The sequence below is a fragment of the Podarcis muralis genome, chromosome 15 (assembly GCF_964188315.1).
Source record: "Podarcis muralis chromosome 15, rPodMur119.hap1.1, whole genome shotgun sequence".
NCBI classification, from domain to species: Eukaryota; Metazoa; Chordata; class Lepidosauria; order Squamata; family Lacertidae; genus Podarcis; species Podarcis muralis.
Window position 1 is genome coordinate 15,937,777 of NC_135669.1, and position 22,754 is coordinate 15,960,530.

The 22,754-nt window shown below is 50.3% G+C and overlaps 1 protein-coding gene across 4 annotated transcripts in view; it reads right to left on the minus strand.

Annotated features, from left to right (window-relative positions):
- DSCAML1 (DS cell adhesion molecule like 1) overlaps nt 1-22,754 on the minus strand; it is a 172,722-nt gene that overhangs the window by 39,050 nt on the left and 110,918 nt on the right. For 2 of the 4 annotated variants that reach the window (XM_028708714.2, XM_077919677.1), the window contains 8 exons: nt 18,244-18,390; nt 16,338-16,616; nt 14,564-14,839; nt 12,334-12,630; nt 9,699-9,971; nt 5,921-6,199; nt 2,604-2,723; nt 2,108-2,284 (listed from right to left, as the gene is read on the minus strand). In XM_028708714.2, the coding sequence (XP_028564547.2) occupies nt 2,108-2,284; nt 2,604-2,723; nt 5,921-6,199; nt 9,699-9,971; nt 12,334-12,630; nt 14,564-14,839; nt 16,338-16,616; nt 18,244-18,390 (1,848 nt within the window). Of the gene's footprint in view, nt 1-2,107; nt 2,285-2,603; nt 2,724-5,920; nt 6,200-9,698; nt 9,972-12,333; nt 12,631-14,563; nt 14,840-16,337; nt 16,617-18,243; nt 18,391-22,754 lie in introns of those variants that run through there. The other 2 variants (XM_077919678.1, XM_077919679.1) reach the window with 2 other exon arrangements.

Here is a 22,754-nt window from a genome sequence, read left to right on the forward strand (position 1 = left end):
AAGGAGCCCTTCACTTGTCTGCTTTCCAGGAGAGTTGGGTTTTGCAGCACACTCAGCGAGGTTTCCATTTTGAAACCATGCCAACAATTATGAGGCAACACGGGCCGAAATGGACCAGGCCATCCCCACCGTAAAAGCTCTCTCCGCAAAGGGCACTCGCCAGAGCACTTCCCTTCACACCCGCCAAGCAAAACGTTGTTCTCCTTTCAAGCTCTTCCTTTCTGTGCCTTGTTAACATGATGCAGACAAGAGGCTGATCCCATTTGGTGGGCTGAGATAAGGCGGCTACAAAGGGAATTGTCACAGCTCTGGGTGTTCTTCCATCCTGAGCCCAGGCTGGAACGGCAAGAAAATGGAAACAGCAACAGAGGACGGGGAAGGAGGGGAAGAGGGTGGGCTTTCTGAAGTGCCAGCTCTGTGATGTTAATTTGATTGCACCCATTTCAGCTTCTTGTCTACACTGATTAGCTGCATTTCACCTGAAGCATGAGATTAATTCAAATTGCATGGAAGCAATCAGTTATGCTTACAGAGTAGTGAGGGCACCTCTCCAGGCACACCCTGCCTTGTGCACCTGCTGACTAGGGGGAGCTCCTGAGCAAGGGAGTGGTGGGCCTGGGCCTTTGCCCAAGAGAGGAGAGTCTGCAGGGCACTGCTCACAAGGGAAGTGTGAACTGGGCGGCAGCAGCCCTACGGACCAGAGACCTGGAAGGCCAGTCAAAATGGCCCTGGATGCCTTCAGATCCAATGCCTCTCCCAAGGCAGTGTCCAGAGAAAAAAATAAAGCAGTACAATAAAACCACACAGTGCCTAAATGATAAAAGCAACAGCAAAAAGGACAGAGAACATGTAACAAATGAAATCCAGCAACAGGGTCACTCAAAGGCCTGGCCCTCTCATTTACAGCAATCCCATCCATGTTTCCCCTCTGCCTAGTAAGTGACCCTGAAAGGGGTTAAGAAGCCAAGGGCCACTCCTTCCCCTTCCTTGACTTGGTACCTGGATATTTTACCAAGTAAAAGATGCAAAAGGTCACCTGTTTAGGGACCTGTCTGAGCTGCGGCCCCTGCTTTTCATGCACACCAGCCTTCACCTCCCTCTGCCCGCTATCCAGAGAGCCCCATTAAGCAGCTGAAGCTTGTTGTCACAGGATGGCATTTTCCCCACTGCTGCTGAAGGGCCAATTCCTGAACCCAACACCCCTTTCTGCACCTAAGAGGCCTCCCCCAGCCTTTGGGTCCTCCTATCTTCACTACAGCAGCTCTGAGAGAAGCTGGAAACTGCTGACTCTGCCGAGGGTGGCCCAGGCAGAATCCGATCACGAACGAGGTTGCTTAACAACACTTCCAGGCCACCGTGTGGGGAATTAGCAAGACGGCTGCCCTGCCTCCTCTCTGAGCCACCACGATGTAGATTGATTGCCTGCTTTTATTAAGGACAAAGTGTTTTTTGATCGTGTGAGGGAATCAGGTCCCCAAGGGAACAGGAATCAATCCAGCGCTCCATTCCTTGCACATCGACTGCCGGGAGCCCACAGAGGAGAGCTCAAGCTCCGCAAGTGATGATAAAGGAGCTCACAGTGCAAACACAGGCGGCAATCAGAGGATATAGAGGCCGCCAATCTGCCAAGACACGCGGGGCCCACCGCGACAAGCCCTTGGCTCGCAGCCAGAGAGGCAGAGGCAGCTGCCAGCAGACGGAGGACATTGGCAGAGGCAGCAGTGCAGGGTTCACGTGGAGGGAAGCAGGTAAACTTAGCAAAGAGCCAGTGGGAGGGACAGGGCTGGGTACAAGGAGCTTCCTGGGTTCGAGAAGTCAGGACTGCCAGACAGTGCAGGAAGTGCCCAATGCCAGCCTGACCCTCAGGAGACCAGGGATGGAGTTTCAGAGTCCTACGTTAATCAGATGCCTCCACAGCACCTCAGGGGCAGGAGCAGCCCTCGCCCCTTGATGGGCACCAAGGTAGAGTACTGGCACCCATTTTCAATGGAGGGAGAAGGCAATCTCAGGCTGTCCTGCCCAAGGCCAGGCAGAAGGCCTGCGGAAGACCTGCATCTATTTGGACTGAGACCCCTGACAGGTGAACAGGCCCAGCCGGCATACTCACTTTTCACCGTAAGGAACATGGACTTGCTGATGTCTGTACCGACTCCATTGCTGGCCTGGCACAGGTAATAGCCGATGTCCTCTTCTAAAACATGCCGGATGAGCAGTGAGCTGTTGGGCAGGATCTGGATGCGGCCGGTGAGGGGGACTGGGTGGTATTGCTGGGGGTTCCCACTGCCTGGGAGGAAAGAGAAGGGTGAGAGATGCTGTAAGTGCTTTTGGTTGACCCAGAGATGCCATGGGGTCCTCTGGAGATCCTCTGTGCTGTGCCTAGCAGAGCCTGCACAATCTCTCTCACTGGCCCTTAAACACGTCCAACACTGGGCAGAGCTGAACACCCCTCTGTCCCTTGCACATAGCAGCTGCTATACCTGAGCATGCCCCCTAGAGAAGATGTGTTGGATGGTTTCAATCCCCACCAGTACAGGCTTCCCATTAGCAAACCTGAAGGGAGAATGCATGGGGGCAATATCGCAAGGAAATATCCAGCAACATACCTTTAGCATGTTTCCACATGACTTTGGGAGGGGGGTATCCATCCACAGAGCAGTTCAACACCCCTGCTTTGCCATAGATTCCATCCTGATTGTTGGGTTGGACAACAAAGCGAGGAGGGACTGTGGAGAAGGAGTGCCAAAGATAAGTACCACCAGGAACAGCAAGCTCACCACCCACTGCTGACATGTCTTTCTTTTCTTTTCCTTTCCACATGCACACACACCCTAGTCCCATGCCCTCAAAGCTCCTAACTGGTCTGAAAGACAAGATGTAACCACCTCTTGGGTAATGCCTTTTCTGCTTTTGCAGAACTCAACACCTGGGTGACCTTAAGCTTTCATTTTTGAAAAACACCAGAAGAATCCAAAAGCATCTAAGAGGTTAGAAAGTTATTGTGAAGAAGACATCACGCAATACTCCACTCTCCTCTTTAGTTGGCACATATATGTGTGCATGTACAGCAAGAGGCACCTCTACAGAAGTGTGGAGGGATAAGTCACAGAGTCACCACAAAACTGTTGTCATGTGCTTGGATATGGGAGGGTAGATCCAGAGTTTCCGAAGCACGATAGGTAAGAACATCAGAAGAGCCTGGCTGTAGCTCGACTGGTCCAAGAGGAGCCAATCTAGTCCAATGCTCTGCTCTCACAGTGGCCAACCTGAAGCTTCTTCTTGACTCAGAAGGTTACTAGAGAATAACAATATTGCTGGATGAATTGGGGCTACTGCTGTTGTTGCCTTCTAACATACCAGAGTTCTGATAATTTGGCATTATTTATTTCTCTAGCATGCTGTAGGTGGCTTGCCTTTAAAAATGAAGTACAGAAAAGCCAGCATGGTTTGCCAAGCTACTCTAACCTGCTTTTGACTGGGTTACTAGCTTAGTGGATGGTAGGAATGTCGTGGACATAATTTATCTTGATTTCCGCCAAACACTTGACAAAGGCCTTACAATATTCTGGCTAGCAAACTGGTTAAATGTGAGCTTAATACTACTGGAGATTTGGGGTTCTATCTTGGGTCTGGCATAAATTCCCCCATTCAGAGTACACATACACCAATCACCCTGCTTGCTAGTTGGGAGTGCATCACCTGCACTCTGAATGGATATTTTACCCCTTTCCCTGAACTTGGTTGACATTTGACCCTGCACAGTAATGGGGGAATGCCTCTCTCTGGGTCACCAGGCTTCGATTTGCAATGCCCCCTGTGGAGAAAAAGATCTGTTCTCCTGCCCTCCATTAATGCTGAGCAAAGCAAGCAGGTATCCCAAACCAGATCCTGAATTTACAAGCCCAGAAAAAGTTCATCTGGCAGAAAGTTTGAGAAATCCTGATGATGATTTACACCAGCAATATCCATATCTGCTAGTTGGGGGGAGTCAGCCATGTCCCCTATCCCCAAATGTGTTATTCCCCTTTATCTGATGAACATGACATGCACTCTGATTGATTGAAAAGAGTCAGGTGCTGATCAAACCTTAAAAGCGAGCTGTGTTGTGTAGCTTTTTGTCCCTCACGTTCCATCCTCCATCACTGACCATCAGAAAACCTGCAACTGACCAACTATGCCGTGTAATGCATGAGGAGGCAAGAAGCCTTTTTGCAAGTAACTAGATTCAAACTAAAAGAGCACATTTTATTTTCATTCTGCTTTGTCCACTTGTCTTCCTCCTTTCCTTCTGTTCTCAATAAATCTCATATAGGTGGGCTGTTGGGGTCTGAAGTGTGTTTTCCCAACCTCTAGGATTCTGGTTATCCCTCCTGTGCCTGTGTCATTTGATTAATGCTACGGGAGTGTAAGGTTGGAGTTGTTAAAGAACAACAGGCTGCTTTGGTCTCTTGCAGGGTGGGGAGGTGAAGGTGGAGAAAAACAGACAGACAGACAGACAGACAGACAGAGAACATGCTCTGACTGCTAGCTTTGCTCCCTGAGTAAACTGACAGGATCTGGCTGGGAAACATCAGGTGTGTTGTCTCAGGATCCCAAGTACCCTTGAGCAGGTTTCCCTCCCATTTGGGTGCTGTAAACTTGACAGGGAGTGATGGCAGCAATTACCAGGTAGTTAAGATGCCACTGGTCAACACTGCAGGGCTCTTGTGCAACAGTTGTGCAAGCAAGGGTACAAGGTGGCTCTCCTAGCTTCCCCCCTCTGTTAAATGCCCCCCTCTCTTTCTGCTTCGGACATCTGTTATTCACTAAGGAGCTATCAAAAGATGGCTATGATGGTTCCCCCTTGAGAAATCGACACTCCCAGCTCTTCAGGCAGTGAATGGACTGGCCTGGCTTATGCAGGCAGTGCATGTCTGGGGCACCAAGGGTTGTGCTTCTGTGCCCTTTGGGAGTCTTTTGCCCTCAGAAGAATGTAAAGAGAGCATATCCTGTTCCCCACAGTGGCCAACCAGACACTGACAGAAAACCCTCAAGCAGGACTTGGAGGAAGCAGAGGCTCACATGTGCGCACACAAGCACAGTTCAGCCCCCAGCAAGTGGCATTCAGGGGCCTGCTGCCTCTGGCCCAGCAGGTTCCATGCAGCCATCATGACTAACAGCTGCTGACAGACCCGCCCGCCTGCCTTCCTTCCTTCTCCTCCATGAGTTGTCTAATCCCCTTTTAAAACTGTCTAAACGAGTGGCTAGTGGCCATCACCTCTGGGGCAGCGAGCTGCATAGATCAATTGTGAGGAAGTACTTATTCCCAATTAAAAGGTTCACATTAGCAGCAGGTTCTGAGGAAGACTGCTCTCACTGCCTGAGACCATCCTGGAGAGCCACTGCTGCCAGCCAGAGCGGAACAAGCTGAGCTAGATGGACAAAGAGCCTGGCCTGGAATAAGGCAAGGGAAACTTCCTGAGCTCATCCCCCACTCCTGCCCCCTCTACTCCAATTGATTTCACTGGATGGGCCAGACTGAAGGAAGGAAAACTTCTCCCACTTTCCATAAAGTCAAAGCCTCAAATGCTGAAGCTCTTCCATACAGGGCAGGTGCTCCAGCTGCCTGATAGTTCGGTCCGCTTTTGTGGGCAGAGAAGCCTCGTGATGCACCTTTGCTCCTCTCCTGCACCACAGAACTGGACTTTTCTTTCCTTCACTAGAGGACTTAAACCACCACCTTCCACTCAGTTCACGAAGCCAGTTTTCCCACCCCAACTGGCACTTTGTATGGCCCTCACAGCTTTCCACAGGACATTTTCTCCACTCACCTTTGAGATCAGATGGGGAGCACAGCCAAAGGGTGACGATCACCCCGCACTGGGCAACTCTGCCAGTGGCTCCTGAACCTCAGCACATCAAAGCCCAGGGGCCAGCTACTCACCTCGAACAATGAGCTGCCGCTCACGGCTGACGGTGGCAGCATCGTTGGTGGCAATGCAAGTGTAGTTGCCGTTGTGCTTGAGGGAGACGCTGGAGATCTGCAGGGAGCTCATGAACTCCTTGCTCTCGATGGTGACGCCGGAGCCGGAAAGGATCACCTGCCCGTCTTTCCTCCACGTGATGCGGATGGGCATGTCACCCGAGGAGACCACGCATGGGATGTACAGGAGCTGGCCGATGGAGGCCGGAGGGAATTCGAAGGGCTGGATGAGAGGCGGGACTGCCAATGAGAGGAGCGCATTGATCACACCTGTTCCCAAATGACTGGGAAGCCAAGAAAAAGGAGATTTCGTCCAGCTCAGCCTCCAAGGAGAACAGAAGTTAGTCCCAGGAGACTCTGCAAAGCCCTGAGGAATTCCTTACCCTCAGCTCCCCATGTGAAGAAAGGATGAATTTATAAGTCAACTGGCCGTATTTCCTTTCTGTGTGTGTGTGTGTGTGTGTGTGTGTGTGTGTGTGTGTGTGTGTTTTTAAAGGTGGGGAGTGTGGGGAGTATGACAAGGCTGTAGTGGTGAGTAGTGTCTCTTTCTGGCCACCATCCCAGTGAGCTCAGGACAGATATTTGGACGGATGGGTAGAGGTGTCTCCTGGTTCACTGAGTGGCCTCTTAGTTTCTTGCACTCCACTAACTCTTCATCACTCCTCTCAAACTCTTTTTTCTCTTTCAGCCCGCAGTACTCACCCACTTGAAAGGGGTTCCACAAGATAAAAGAACGTGGAGCACTTTGAACACTCTTGCCAGGTGAGCAGCAGGCATGCAAAGAGATCAGATCTGCGAAGCAACAGTCGGCTTTCCTCACACCCCATCAGGAAGAGAATTCATTCTCTTCTGCAGCAGCCTTAATACTCCCACTAATGCCATTGCAAAAGGACTTGGAACTGGTTCCTCCAGTGGCCAGAATGGCTCTCAGTTGGGAGCCCCAGGAGCCACCTAGGAATACTAGATGCACTTGATTCCCTCAAAGAAACATTGATGGCAGGCACTCAAGCAAAGTAGGAAGGCAACTCCTGACAAGCAGAGACCACTGGTGGTTCTGCCCAAAGCTTCAAAGTAAGCTGGGGACACTGCCCTCATGGTCATTGGACCAAGAAAGATTTGAAGCCCTACCTCAGACCATGCCACTGACTGGGGTGGCAAAAGGGGGTGTGAAGTGAGCCATCTCCTAAAGTAGCAAAGGACAGTTCTCGCTGCTCTTAAGTGCGGGGGGGGGGGGGCATCTTAAACAAGCAGCAAAGCAAGTGAATTGAAGGCGCTGAGGATCAGCTACTGACCTGAGTGCAGCGTCGGCAGCAGATGCCACATTTACAACTCAGCCCTGCCAGCCAGTAAATCACCCTTGATCTTTAAGGGGCCCAAACAAACAGAGACGTCTGCTGTGTTAGCCTCCCAGCTTTGGGCGTGGGCGTTCTCACCAGTCCTGCCTCCCCTGCCAACTGAGGTTCTTTCATCCCTGTGCTACTCCAGTCATGAATACTAGTCGCTCCCTTGCCTCTGCTAGTTCCAAAGGCAGGGACTTCCTCCTGCTCTCCCATCTGGGAGAGAGGAAGGCAGCCGGGTGCTTTGTCCTTTTGCCCCTCCCACAAAACCCTCTTCCCTGCAGAACAGCCTTGCACCCTTGCAGCAGTTCGCACAGAGCAAGGGGCTTCCGGGCTTCCAAGCAAAGCCTCTGCTCAGCACCATCCTCACTTATGTAAAGATCAGCCCGAAAAGGTTCCTGGGGAGAGGAGGGCAGGAGCAAGTGTCCGAGAAAAGACAACGCCTCAACTGCCTTCTGAAACCAGGGAAGAAACCCCAAAGATTCTGAGAACAAAACTGCCGAGTGCCACTCTGCTGACAACAAAGCTCGCCCTGAAAAAAAGAGGCTCCAGTTGCTGTAGTGAAGGGAGGCGGGCTCTGAAGAATCATTTGTAAGCTAATCTAAGCTCCTTGGAGGAAAACTAGAGGGGGAGCGCTGGGGGGATTTTATTTATTTTTTAAATAAAAAAACCCAAGAACATCTTGGCTGGTTTTCCAGTGTGTAAGCACAGGCATCGAGGTCTGCTGGCACCAAGACACACACACACATCCAGACAAGCTGAAGGAGCTGTCAGAGCCATCTCTGGGTCCAGCGGAAGCACCATCCTAAGCAAGAGAGGGCTTGTAAGAGCTAAACCATGCTGCTGCTGCTGCAGCAAGTTCTCACAACAACCAGTGCCCTCCCCAGCCCATGCAGCCTCCTGCCTGTCTCCAGGACACTTTGCACCCTTCATAAACTGAGCAGGGCAGCAGCACGTGGGAAAGGGAGGCAACATCCACACAGAGCAGACACCTCGCTCAAGCTACCCTGTTTGCGAACCTTTAAAGAGGGCAGCACCTGAGATGGAGGCTCAATCTCAGCAAGTCACTGGGATGGAAAGGACGGGATTCTCCACTACTGCAATTCATTAGGGCTGATGGCTCCCTGAATGGGGCTGAATAATTGATGGGCTGGAGAAGCTTTTAAGATGTTCTGCGTGCTTGGAAGACAGAGAGGATTATTTTTTTAAGAGCTACACACTGAAAACCACCAACAAAGGTGCTCTGAGCAAAGGTTAGATGTTTTAATCTGGTATGTTTACACTGTACATTCTGCTCCGCTGCTTGTCAGGGGAAATGGATACTCCAGGGCTGGCGACAGCCTGGGGGGGGGGGGCGCACCTAGGCCAGTAACCGAACTAATGTGTGGGCAGGGCAGGAACACAAACCCCACATGGTTCTCTCTGCCCAGCTCACTTGCCTTTATCAGAGGGGGGTGTCCCTCTTCCCTGGGAGACAAAGATGATCCTTGCATTCCCATCCCCATTCCACCAACCTGGGGCAGCTCAGAGGAGATATTGGTGGCAGGAAGTGAACCACAAGGTCACACTGCACACAGGGAGGATGGGTCAACACAGACGCCTCTGGCATGCCAAACACAAAGACTACTGGAGTAGAGACTGATGGGATGACTCTTCAGCAGGCTGGGTTGCAAAGGAGGGCAACAGAATCAACAGTGTAGTGTGCCCAGGTTGCCCAGTCAAATTGCCCTGGGCATTGTTATTTATCTATTATCAGATTTTGACCCCTCCTTCCAAGGAGCTCAGTGTGGCAAACATGGATCTCTTCCATCACTACGCTGGCCTGAGACACATGGGCTGGTCCATCACAGTCACCCAGGAAGCTTCACAGCTGCGGGGGAACCGAATCTGGCTCTCCCAGGTGCTAGTCCAACCCTCTTAAAGAGTGAGGCCCTTTCAACAGGGCTGTATAGTTTGCGGTTTCCCATTCAGCTGAGCTCCTGGAACACACCCAACAGCAAAGCCTGGAAGAAGCCTCTGTCTTCACTTGCTTACATCTGAGAGGAGGCAGTTCCCTCTCAAAGCCCTCCAGTGCCAGAGAAGGGTTTGGTAGCTGGTTCAAAAGACCAACATCCCACAGCCAACATCTGAGCCTGAGAATCCTACTTGGCTTGGCCAAGGTCCTGCTGTCTTCAGGCTCCCCTTAGACCAGGCAACTGCACAGCAACGCCTGATCCTAGTTTTGAATCCCATCCTTTCAGCTGTGACTGCCTACCATCAGAGAAGGCACAACCATAGCCGCAGCATGTCCAACTCTCCAGGAGCTGGCTGAGCCATTGCTTGGACTAGAGGGACGTGGACAGCACTGGGAGGGGGCTGGAGATCCACCAGCCCTGCTGTGGCTCCTGCCTCCAGCCACTCACCTTTCACAGTGACATGGACACTCTGGCTGATTGAAAGCTGTGGCTGAATGAGGACACTGCATAGGTACTCCCCTTCATCCATCCCCTTCTGGACATCCATAAGCTTGAGAGTGCCATTTTCAAAGACCACTTGCCGGTGGTTGTCAGGCAGGAGCAGTGAGTCCTTGTACCATTTGATGGAATAATATGGGTAGCCAATCACCCTGCAGTTGATGAAAGTGTCCCTTCCTGCCACGGCTGTAATGTTCTTCATTGCGCGGATGCTGGGGGGGCCTAAAGAGAGGGAGGAGGGGGAGGAAAGGAGCAAGCTAGGTGAATTCCAAAGGCAAAAGGCTTTTGCACGTAGAAGACAGAACTGGAGGCTCAGTAATTGGCAGAAGGTGGAGCCTGGGTGGCTGAGTGGAGAACATCACAAAATGGCTTTCCATTAAACCTGTACACATCTTCTGAGGGCCCTGCTATCCATGGGGCAAAAAGACCCACACAGTGCCACAGCCCCAACCCTAATACCTTGCAACGTTCAGTTCCGTCTTGAGGGCCCCTTCAGCCAAAGGACTCGGCCCTTTCACCATCCTCAGACTCAGAGGATGAGTCCACAGCAATACCTCCAGGCTTACAGAAGTCAAGACTGCATAAGGGCATAAGAAGAGCCTGCCGCTGGATCAGGCCAAGGGCCCATCTGGTCCAGCATCCTGTCCTCAAAGTGGTCAACCAGATGCCTGTAGGAAACCTGCAAGCAGAACCTGAGCCCAAGAGAACTCTCCCCTCCTGCAATGTCTGGCAACTGGTATTTAGAAGCATATTGTATTTGACTGTGGAGGCAGATCGTGGATATAGAGCTTTCTTCCATGAATTTGTCTAATCCTCTTTCAAAGCCATCCAAATTGGTGGCCATCACAGCCTGTTGAGGAAGCAAGTTCTATAGTTTAACTAGGAACTGAATCTTCCAACATTCAGATTCTCTTGATGAATCACGAGTACTAGCATTAAGAGAGAGGGGTACAAACTTTATCCACTTTGTCCATGGCATGCATAATTGCATAAGCTTCTATCATGTTACTTCTCACTCACCTTTTCTCTAAACTAAAAAGTCCTGAAAGCTGCAACCTTTCTTCATAGGGGAGCAACTTTCGGGAGGTGGAGCAACCCACACTACACGTCTTCTCAGCAAGCACAAGGGTTTGGTTCCCTGGTGGGATATCTTCCTACCGCTATTTCAGTAGGAGAGACCTTCAACCAGCAGGGTTCAACTGAAGCTAATAGAGGTCTTGTTTTCCTCTGCCCTCTGCACAGGAAAGCTTCTAAGTGGACTTTTCCTGCCTTGATCTGCCCTTGTATCCCATGCCTGGACTCCCTATCGCGACTAGACTTTATTGACTTGGTTTCTCCTGGCATATTATTACTTGACTTCATCAGTTGCTGCCAGCTTCCCTTGTGAGACTCAAGTGCCCACAGAACAGGATGCACAGCATGATATGGACATGTTCTCTTACAGTGATCTCCTATTTTCCCAGCATATAGAAACTTACTTGTTGCTGGAAAGGGTATAATCTGCCCTTTCCACCCACCGTATCTGCCCAAAGTGACCTTGAGTTCTATGTAGAATATGGAGAACTCACAGTGGAGGCTGCCAGGATATGCCCTCAAGGCAATGCCTTGGTTAGGAAAAGTTGGGTTTTGATTAGTTCTTTTTTTTTATTACCAGTGTCTGTTGAGTTCTTTAATGACCAAGAAATCTGCCACTGTGCTTACAGAGCCCTTTAAATATGTTTTTAGGATACTTTGTTTAATTTATATAGCTGCCAATCAATAAATATTCTCTAGCTGCCTTCAAAGTAATATTAAATAAACTTTGAATAATAGTTAAAATCAATAATAAAAGTCAGCAAAAAAAACTTCCTTACAACAGAGGTAGCAGAAAGCAACTTAAAGCTCGGATTTAATACATACTTGATGAATAAAAAGGTCTTCACTTGACACTGAAAAGACCATGGAGAAGGTGCCAGGCAAGCCTCTCTGGGGAGGCTAATCCATATCAGAAGTGAAAAAGGCCTTTTCCTTGGTCACCTGCTCCATTTCATCTGGTCAGGATCAGGGCCTCCAAAGAGGCTGTTAAGGTTTGGGTAAGTGTTTGCCATTTTGTGTAGTCTGGTCCTAAGCCAGGCTTCCTCAACCTCAGTACTCCAGATGTTTTTGGCCTACAACTCCCATGATCCCTAGCTAGCAGGACCAGTGGTCAGGGATGATGGCAACTGTAGTCTCAAAACATCTGGAGGGCTAAGGTTGAGGAAGCCTGTCCTAAGCTATCTAGGGCTTTCCCTGCCATCTCTCTAAATCCCTTTGCCTTCCTGGAGCTTCCATAACTTGTAACATGTCAAAATATAAAATCACCAATATATATGCTGGGATCCCTGCAAAACTGTCCTGGTGGCCAGGAATTCCACCATCCTCTAGCAACCCTTTACTCTGTAAACTGCTGGATTGTCTTGTTGCCAAACAACACTGCAGAGAAAATAAGAGGGGGTGGGTGGGTGGGGGTGGGGAGCCACAAAGAACAAAGGGGACATTCTACCAAACCAGAACCAAAACCCAATGCAAGAAGAACCTATTCTGATATTTAAAAGTAGACAGGCACCTCTTACGTTTATTCGCGCTTGGTATTCGGCGCTGCCCACCGAGTTCCGCGCGGCACAACGGTACACCCCTCCATCCTTGATCTGCGGGCTTGTCACGTTCATGTGGCTGACGGTGGTGCCATCTGACATGGTGTACTGGTTGGTGCGGTGGCTGCTGTCCCTCTGAATGGGCTCGTCATCCAGTGCCCAAGTGACCGTGGGCGGAGGGGCCCCCTTGGCAGCGCACATCAAGGAGAACTGTTCGCCTGGGTTCACCACCTTTTCACTGAAGGATGAGATGATCCGGGGGGTCCCATCTAAGAGAGGCCCACAACAGGGGGAGGGAGTTTAGATGAAGGGGTGAGGGCAAGTCTGAGCACCCATTTCCCCTCCCACCCACATATCTTCAGCAACAGAAAAGCTGGAGAATTCTGAACCTTCTAGCCAAGTTGAGTAGGTCAAATCCTGCAACCTTGTCCAAGGCCTGTGGGGGAGCTCCAGCCACCACATTTTGCAGTGGATATCTCAGGGAATTCTCCCTCTCTTCCCCTCCCTACATTTGAGCCTCAAGTAGGAGAAGAGGGGAAGCATTGCAGTTCAGTGCTAGAGCTACTGCTTTGCCTGCGGAAGGTCCCACATTTAAGCCCTGGCAGCATCTCGAGGTAGGGCTGGGAGGGACCCATGCCTGAAACCCTGGAGAAACACTGACAAGTCAGTGCAGTGTAGACAATACTGAGTTAGATGGGACATCTTCCTATGTTCCTAAGCGTGCCATCGAGTTCCTGGAGCGATGTCCTATACATCACCTGCCAGCTGCAGAAATGCACAGGCCCTGCTTGCCGAATGGCTGCCTTCTTCTAGCACTCCCTAGCTATAAGAACATACAAGCAGCTGTACTGATGGATTGGACCTAAGGGGGACCACCTAGTCCAGTGGCCATCAGGAAGCTTGCAAGCAGAGTCTGAATGCAATAGACCTCTCTAACTGTTGCTCCAGGTTGACCACCATCAAACATAACCTCTGAAAGAGGGTATCAGTGGTACCTCGGGATGCGAACGGGATCCATTCCGGAGCCCCATTCACATCCCGAACAGAACGTAAGACATGACAGCGTGTCTGCACGTGCACGGGTCACGTTTCCCCGCTTCCGCGCATGCCCGGACAGTCAAAATGATGTCACGCACATGCGCGAGTGGCGAAACCCGGAAGTAACATGCTCCGTTACTTCCGGGTCGCCGCGGAGCGCAACCCGAAAGCGTTCAACCTGAAGCGTATTTATCCCGAGGTATGACTGTAGTAGCAAGTAACAGACCTCCAAGTTTCTTCGATGCCTAACAGCCCCTTTATAATCATCTAAGCCTGTGGCTCCCACCACATCTCACGACAGTGAATGCCAAAGTTTAGCTATATGCTCCTGCTGTGTGAATAAGTCCTCCCTTTTGATTCTTCCCATAATCTCTGGACATTCCACTTCACTGGCTGGACCTAGTTGTGGCAGCTGCAGAAAACTTCCTCTCTGCCCACACACCTTCTGTAGTGTTACGCAACCCTATGATGCCCCCCAAATACTTATAAACCCTTAGAGAATTTCAGTAGGATTGGAGGAAAGGGAGATGTGAGGAGGTCGTGGAAATAAGTGAATGAAAGATAAGATATTGAAATTGTTTGATGTGTTTTAAACTGTTTTTGTTTTGTTTTGTTAGTTTAATGTGTTAGTGTTATGTAGTGTCTCTGTATTGTATTGTTCTTTTTTTGTGGTGTTTAAATTGTTGGAAAAGTAATAAATATTTTTTTTTTTAAAAAAAGAGAGAATTTCAGTAGGATTGGGAGACATAAAATTAGCATGGTTAAATCAATATATCTAAATAGAAATCTGAGGAGGAAAGAGACTTAAATACTTCTAAGAAAGCTAACTTGAATATGTTGGAGTTTAACTTCCTTGTTGTTGTTTAGTCGTTTAGTCGTGTCCGACTCTTCGTGACCCCATGGACCAGAGCACGCCAGGCACTCCTGTCTTCCACTGCCTCCCGCAGTTTGGTCAAACTCATGCTGGTAGCTTCAAGAACACTTCCTACTTCCTACCTAGGAGCTACTTTGCTATGTTCATCCACAGCAAAACATGGAATCAGGCAGCCAACCTGCCAGGAGAGAATCTCCTTGCCCGCTTGCCCGCTCTCATTCTCTCTCTCTCTCACACACACACACCCCAGTATGTCAAGGATACTGAAACCACCAAGGAGCCAAACTCACCCTCCAGCACAATGATGGCAAAGTCCTGAGCAGTTTGAGCCTTCCTGCTGGCAAAGCATTGATAGACTCCTGAATGGCTCTTCTGGGCAGCTGTGATGAGCAGCGTTTCATTGTTGATTCCCCGGATGGAGATGAAGTCATCTGGTGCCACCAGCTCTGTGTTGCGATACCAGCGGAGAGTATATTCTGGTGAGCCCAAGAGCGTGCATGAGAGGATGACGGTGCTCCCGATGCCGGTCTTCAGCTTCTTTGGTGTGAGGGTGACGTGCAGGGGGTCTGCGGGAAAAGCAGGGTCCATGCTCAGAGCAGCTAGCCGACACCATGCAGAGTAAGCGGCCATACCACTAATGGCCCACAGCACCACCCCTCCAACATTTACCACAATGCAAGGCTCACAGAGATGCCAACACAGGGTAGGATTGAAAAGACAGCAGTCCTCAAGGCAAGTACCAGCCGTTTATTGCTTGGTGCTAGGGATCACTGGGCGCGGTGCAAGGCGCTGGGCTGCCTTGGTGCAGGGCCAGGGGGAGGGGAGCAGATGCTGCTCAGAGCCCATAAGACAGAGAGAGATTCATTGCAATGCCCCCTTGAAATCCCAATGCCTGTCTCTGACCAGCCACAGTCTCTTCTTCCTGTCATCCATTTGCCTGAGCAATGGAAAGGCAGAGTGGCCTTCATTTTTCGCCCCCGAGCAACCAAGGCCTTCCATTGGGGAGTGCAGGCAAGGAGATGGCAAGTTGAGGGTGCCCTTGAGAAACAGAGGCTCCTCTCTCACACACACCCATCTGCAGAGAAATGTCACTGAGTAATAAGGCAGGTGCACACAGAGCTCCCCCTGCCCCGCCTCCTGCCAGCAGTTTCTTCTCGGTGTATCAGTTTCCCTCCCAGGCTATGAAGGAGTTGTCAACTTAGAGAACGAAGGAGCTGTCACACCAGGGCTGACATACAAGGTGTGACAGACCTGCTTGGAGCAAACACCACTTCCTTGCACGGCACATCACCATGCTGCACCTCAACTCTGACCCTTCATCTCCTCAGGCATGGAGCCAATCTAGGGGAGGGAGTGGGTCTTCAGAGGGTTGCCTATCTCCACTCCATTTGCAACTGTTGGGGGCTCAAGAACATGGCAACCTCTCTTGCAAAAAGAGAGAGAGTGAAAAGAACCCTTCTTCTGGGCAAAACGCTGGCTGCCCCAGCTCAGAGAAGCATATTGCGGGAGGGAGAAAGGGGAAGCACAAAGAAAAGCAGCCCAGCACAAAGCAGGACCAGTCCTTCCCTCACCCTCAAGATAAGTAAAGTGGGAAATCTGAGGGTGGCAGCAAATGTTTGCTTGGAACAACTTCCCACCACCCAGGCTTTGAGTAGGAAGGAACGAGGCACTGGGCTCCAGAACCCAGTGCTGGGCTGTGTCACTCTTATCCATGCAAGGAGCTTCTGTGCACTGAGATCCCATGGATGATGTCTGCAACCTTCTTTCCTAGGCCAGGGCTGCCTCCTGCCAGCTAGCCAATGCCTGCAAGAGAAGGAGGCACCACACCACTGGCCTTGTACCCTGGAGCAGAGTGAAACTGCACTACATGAGCACAGCTCCCACAGGCTTCCCATCTTATGAAATATAAGGTGTGTCATTGTTCAGACAGGAGTACATAAGAATATCTTTTAAGGTAGATCAGACCAGAGGAGGGCACATCTCATCCAGCGCTCTGTTCTCTCATGGGCCAACAACCTGATGCCTCAATGGGAAGCCTGCAGATCCGGCTCTTCCTCCACCTACCTATCACTGTGAGGGTCCCGGTGACCTCAGCAGACCCAAAGGTATTTGTGACTTCACAGATGTACGTCCCGCTGTCCTCTACTCGCAGGTCACTGATCGTCAGCCCAGTGACACGTTTGGTCCATCGACTGTCAGCAGGCAGTGGCCGACCACCCTTGATCCATCGGATGGCTGGGTTAGGGTAGCCAGAGGCTATGCATGGAAGTTCCACCAGCTGACCTGCCTTTGCTTCCCGGGACTGGAAGCCATCTAGGATGGTTGGGATGGATTCTGCAGGGTCTGAGAGCAAAAAAGGAAAAAAGGGGAAAGGTGGGGGGAGAACTTTCACCATCAAGCACTCAAGCCCTGAAATTCTGTGAATGGAGCACATTATACAAGCTTGGAAATCTCAAATCCTTTTAAGTACTTAGTCTCCCCTCCCCTTAATCGTCTTTTCCTCTCTCCTCAATGGATTTGCATCCATTTGCAAGTTCGTATCCTTTCTGAACTGTGGTGCTCCAGACAGAACTCCAAACATGATCTTTTGAGTTTTCTCACTGGGGGAACAAAGGGGAAGGAAGCCCAATACTGGGAAATTGTTCCAAATAAGAGGGACAGGATGTCTGCACCCTCTCTTACCTAAAAGGCCACCTTCTGTAGGAGCTGGTGACAAATGGACACCCAACTTATTAAGAGTCCCTCAAGAGCATACCCAACTGGTGTGACATTCACAACTTTTTCCGATACATTCTGAAATCCACAAGCCACTAGTCAGGCTACCATTGAGAGCGGAAGATGAATGACCAAAACTCACACATGAAATACACCTTGGTGGGGTTTGGGGTGGGCAGTAAGAAACCTCTCAAGTTGCTCCAGGTATGAAGAAGGGAGGAGAAGAAGGTAACTAAGGGCCACACACAGGGGAGGAGCTGCTTAGGAAGAGGTCAAGCTCTGGGGAGGGCACTGCTCCTTGCCTGGGGCAAGGTAGGAGACCCATCCAAGGGCCTGGATGCCCACTGCCAAGCTCTTCTACAACCCTAGGAAAATGCAACCACATATACACAAAAAACACTCAAGGCTTCTTTTCTCCCAGGCTTCCTCTAGCCTTCATTTGGGCAAAGGCCTGCCTGTCTGCTCAGCTGAAGGAGAGCCCTTTAGGGGGTTTTTCAGAATCTAAGGAACACTAAGGGAATTTTACCCAGGCATGTTGTTATGGCCATGGGTGTAGCGGGGGGCGGGGGGTGGGGCAGAGGGGCAGCTGATCCCCCTAAATAAATACAAATCTGAGATTCTGCCCCCACTAACAAGAGCCTGCCCCCCCAAAAAAAAATCCTGGCTATGCCCATGGTTGTGGCATTTTCTTTTAGGTGCCTGAATTTACATCCTTGAATTTTATGTTAGACTAAGGAAACTCAAGGTTAGATTAAGGCTTCCAGAAGCAATTCTTGCCTAGTTGGGCAGGGGGAAGGAGTTCTATGCCAAACACAGTGGAATGGCCAGGAAGCACCAGAGTTTGGTCTGGGGCTGTCCTACAATCAGACTTGCTTACTGCTGCTCATGTTCACCCCAGAGTGGTTCTGAGAGCCATGAGGGCATTGGTAGTCCAGAGTGGACACTGGGGCAGCCACATTCCACAAATCCAATGCCTCCTCTTTATTATATCATGGGCTCTCATATTTACCTGAGGGAATTAAGAAGCGGAGCAGCCTTCACAGGAGAAGCTCTTGAGCCTTACAGTGCATCCTTGTGGAAAGCCCAAGAACAGACAACCAGCTATTTCACCAACCAAGATAAGGCCCATCAAATCCCAAGAGCAATCCTAAGCCATCCAACATGCCCCAATCACACATGCCCCTCTTCTCTTGGGAGGGACACAAAGGTTCAGATCCAGCTTAAGCGACCTGGGAAACAGCCCAGCAAGACATACCTGAGACGGACAGTCGGGCTCCATTGCTCTGCCGCGTCTCGCCACTGTACTTGTGCTTGGTGATACACCTATAGGTGGACAAGGCATCTTCCTTCTGGACGTCTGATATGTACAACCCACCATAGAAAGTAATGAAAAACCTATTTTCTGAAAGAGATAAATAGAGAAAATGAATGAAAACACATTAGTGTTCTTGCTCATGTGCTGAGAAACCAACCCCCCCTCTGCCTGGCTACGAGTAGGGAAGAAAAAAGGGAGACAGCACACTACTGCTAAGATAGGCAGGTCTGGAACTTCTACAGGGTGGTCTGAAGGCAAGAAAGCAGAGCTCTTGCTTGGAGCCCAGGCAGCTGCCAGGAGGAGGCACCCACATTTTCCTTTCTTGCTGGCTGGAGGTCTGCTTATATCGCAACAGCACATCCTTACCAGGCTGGATTTTTTTACCACTTCTATACTAATAAACTATTAACAAATTTATGGTGGCAGGATCCTCCTTGGCTAGATACACAAAGAGGACAGCAAGAACTACTGTGTGTGTGCGCGCACACAAATTCACATATACACGCCTCGCTCCTTCTCTCCCATCCAATGGACTGTTTTGCCATTGGTGAGATACCAGCTGTAGGGCTTGCTTCATCATCCATCCACCCACCCTCTCCTCTTATGACAGCAGCCTCAGAGTCATTTTGGTTTCCACCCTCCTTCTATGAATGGCAACCGGAGACCATTCAGAAGAGCCACTTCTGGTCTTGGAGCCCCAGATCATGCACAAAGAACAAGCCTGAACAGAGGAAGCAGCAACCTAAAGTTTGCTGACATCTCCTGCACACTACCCCAGCCCTCCGCTGAAACAACCACATTACAATTAAAAGGAAATCCATCCTGCTGCGTTAATAATTTGCTCAAATTACTGAGGAGCCTGTGAAAACAAATAGACCCTGAGGGAGCCTAAAGGAGGCAAACAAAGGCAGGCTCATCTGTGGCTTGCAGGCAGCGGCAGCAGCTCCATGGCTGACCCGGCCAGATACTATCTAGTCCCCGAGTAATCATGTGCAGGCAAGAGATGCAGCCACCTCAGTGGTCCTCGTCTGCTTTGAGCCCATCTGTCACTCAGAGATTGAGACTGGTCCCAAGCACAAAACTGGTACAGGACCCAGCTCTGGCATACAAGGAGGAAAGGAAGTGCTGGAAACAGCCTGTAGAGAAGAGTGCAGAGAGAAATGAGACCAGGAAGGGAGATCTCCTCTCACTCACACATGCCCTGCTGCATCTTGGTCTAGCCTGTAAGCAACACATTTGGAACTCCCCAAATACTTAGGCAGCCTCAAGAGTTTAAACCAGAGGAGCAAATCATGCCAGGAGGGAGTAGCAGGAAGCCAAATAGGAGAGGGGCAGAGTGGGTCTGCATGCCTCGTTCTGTCTTGGCAATAGATATTGCAAAGGGAAGGCAAATATTGTGGTTGGGAGGGACATCCCAGCAGCAGACACAGCAGACAAGCCGGCCCAGAACCTCTTATCAACCAATGGGCGCGGGAGCTTGGCTGCCCTGGAATTTTAAGGAAAGGGTGGAGGTGAGGGATGTAGTTGCTATGGCAATGAGCAACTGCTGCTTTGCAAATTGCTGCTTCTCTCCCCCCCCCCTTCCCCATTTTTTGTGCACATTTAATTGATGGTGCTTTTTCAGCAGCATCAGGTCTCTCTTCTAGGCACGAAGGGTTTTGCAAGCAAAAGCAGCTCAAGGGAGAAGACCCAAGAGAGATCTTTGGCAGCACCAGCTAGCTCAATGCTCCACGCTCAACAGGAATCAAGCAGAGACCTACTCTAGAGTGATGGGAGAAGGAACTGAAAGGATTGGCAGCCGAGTATCACTGCTACAAAAGGAACATCAGCCCAAACTCCCTCTACCAAAAGGGATGGGGGGGAGGAGAGAGGGAAAATGAAAACCTTTTGCTGATCAGTCACCCTTGAATCTGGGGGAACAAGGTTGTCTCATAACCCCACCTTAGCCTACCACCCCTAGAAGACCGCATTAAAGGCTGGCTGGCTGACTGACTGACTCTGATCTACCCTCAAGAGATAAAATGCAATCATATTATTTTGTTCTAGTAAGAAATACATGCATTTTCTTGAATAAAATCATAAATAATAAATAAATCTGACAAGGAGCTAGTTCACCTGCTGTTATTCCTTTCCAACGGATATACGCTGTGCCTCAGTTTCCCCATTCGTAAAATGGGTGTAGAATCAGTTTCCCTGCTGTGTGGCTCTCCCTGCCCCTCTGGTGCTTGTACCTCATGACCTGCAGGGCCTCAGGTGTAATGGAAAGGACCACTTTCCCCCATAGAAGCCTGCCTGTCATTTTCTGGATGCCTTCCTTCAGAAGTTAGGCAGGAATGGATGTAGCTGGTGGGGTGCAGAGGGGGGCAGCTGTTCCCCCCCAAATAAAAATACTTAAGTAACTGACCAACTGGTTGCAGATAACTCGGTCCTGCCCCCCAAAAAAAATTCCTGGCTACACCCATGTAGGCAGGTGGCATGGTGGGGGTCTCTCTCTCTCTGAGCATCCGTCTGGTGTGCAGAAAGTTCCAGGTTCAAGCCCCAGTGACATCTCAAGATGGGAATGTCTCCTGCCTGGAAAGCCACTGCCAGTCAGTGCAGACAACACTGAGCTAGATGGGGTAATAGTCTGACTCAGCATAAAGCAGCTGCTTTTAGAAAACCAGTAGCGTTTATCATCTTTACTCTGAGCATCTTTGCCTTATGTATCCTATAATCTGATTGCGGTTGGAGACCTGTGGTTTTGTTTTTAATTATATCTGTAATCCAGCTAGCATGCTCTTACAGGAGAAGAGCAGGAGTGCGATTTCTCAAACAAGTAACTAAAATAAAGCGTGCTCCACCACCGACCGGCCTTCAGCCTCCCACGCTGAGCAACCACCCTGGGTTGTGACCCCAGATCCAGTGCGGACAAGTGCTGGAGCCAGAGAGGCGCAGCACACAGCCACCCCTTCAAAGAGAGGAGGATTCGCAAACCCCGAAAGGGCTGAGCCCTTCCTGTATACAACAACCACTTCTAATACAGAGGAGGGGAAACGAGGATCGATGAGGGTTGCCAGTTACTGCGCTCTGCGATATAGATTTATAAAAACAATGGCATCCGAGTCGCAGCCTCCGTGGCAGCCAGAGGAAGCATGTTTTATAGTTCGTAAGACTAATGAGGTAAGTTCCCCCTCATCCTCCAGGGCCAGGTTTCCTTACACGCAGCACGGCTTCAATGGCTTGCGGGGGGGGGGGATCGATACAAACCGCCGCCGTTTATGAATTAGCCGCCAGAGGAGCTTCTGCATATCCCGTCGCCGAGGATAAACACGGCACTGTTTATAGAGCCTCCAGGTCTTGTTGAGATAAACTGATTGGGGGGTGGAGGGAGGAAGAGAGAACGAAGGGAGAGCAGAAGGTTACAAGGGCCCCCAACGCTAAACACCCAACTCAGGTGGCTTTAGAAGAGGATTTGACAAATCTGTGGTAGGGCTCTTGATGGCAACTACTCATGATGGCTCTATAAAAAGGTAAAGGTAAAGGTAGCCCTGCCCGTACGGGCCAGTCTTGACAGACTCTAGGGTTGTGCGCCCATCTCACTCAAGAGGCCGGGGGCCAGCGCTGTCCGGAGACACTTCCGGGTCACGTGGCCAGCGTGACAAAGCTGCATCTGGTGAGCCAGCGCAGCACACGGAAACGCCGTTTACCTTCCCGCTAGTAAGCGGTCCCTATTTATCTACTTGCACCCAAGGGTGCTTTCGAACTGCTAGGTTGGCAGGCGCTGGGACCGAACAACGGGAGCGCACCCCGCCGCGGGGATTCGAACCGCCGACCTTTCGATCGGCAAGCCCTAGGCGCTGAGGCTTTTACCCACAGCGCCACCCGCGTCCCTGGTATGATGGCTCTATACCAGGGTTCTTAACCTGTGGGTCATGGATGGGCTTCAGGGCAGGGTCCATAATCTAGGCACCATTCCCCACCCCCCAATGCAAAATTGTATGCAAAACCTTGCGTGTGTTTATGTGCCTTGTGCTGGGGAAGGGGTCTTTCGTCATATTCTCAAAGGGGTCTGAGACCCAAAAAAGGTTAAGAACCTCTGCTCTATTTTGCCTCCAGCCTCCAAAAGTCACTAAGCAGGAAAGGCCAATGGCCTTCACTGGTTGCCCAGTGCAAGGAAACAGGATGCGGGATTAGGCGAACCTTTGGTCTGATCCAGCTGCAGGAATCTTTTTAAAACCTAGTATTTATTTATTTGATTTATTTGCTCCATAAAACAGAATGTCTCCCGTCCACTTACGTACATTTTTTTTTAAAAAAAGCCATCAAGTGAAGTAATAAAGCAATAACCCCCCCCCCAAGAAAAATAGGAACAGCAGTAAGCATGATTATGTTTTTTAAAATAATAAATAAATACATGAAAGTAAATAGCACGCATCATTTTGGTTCTGCGCTTCACATCCTCAGTTTTGTCT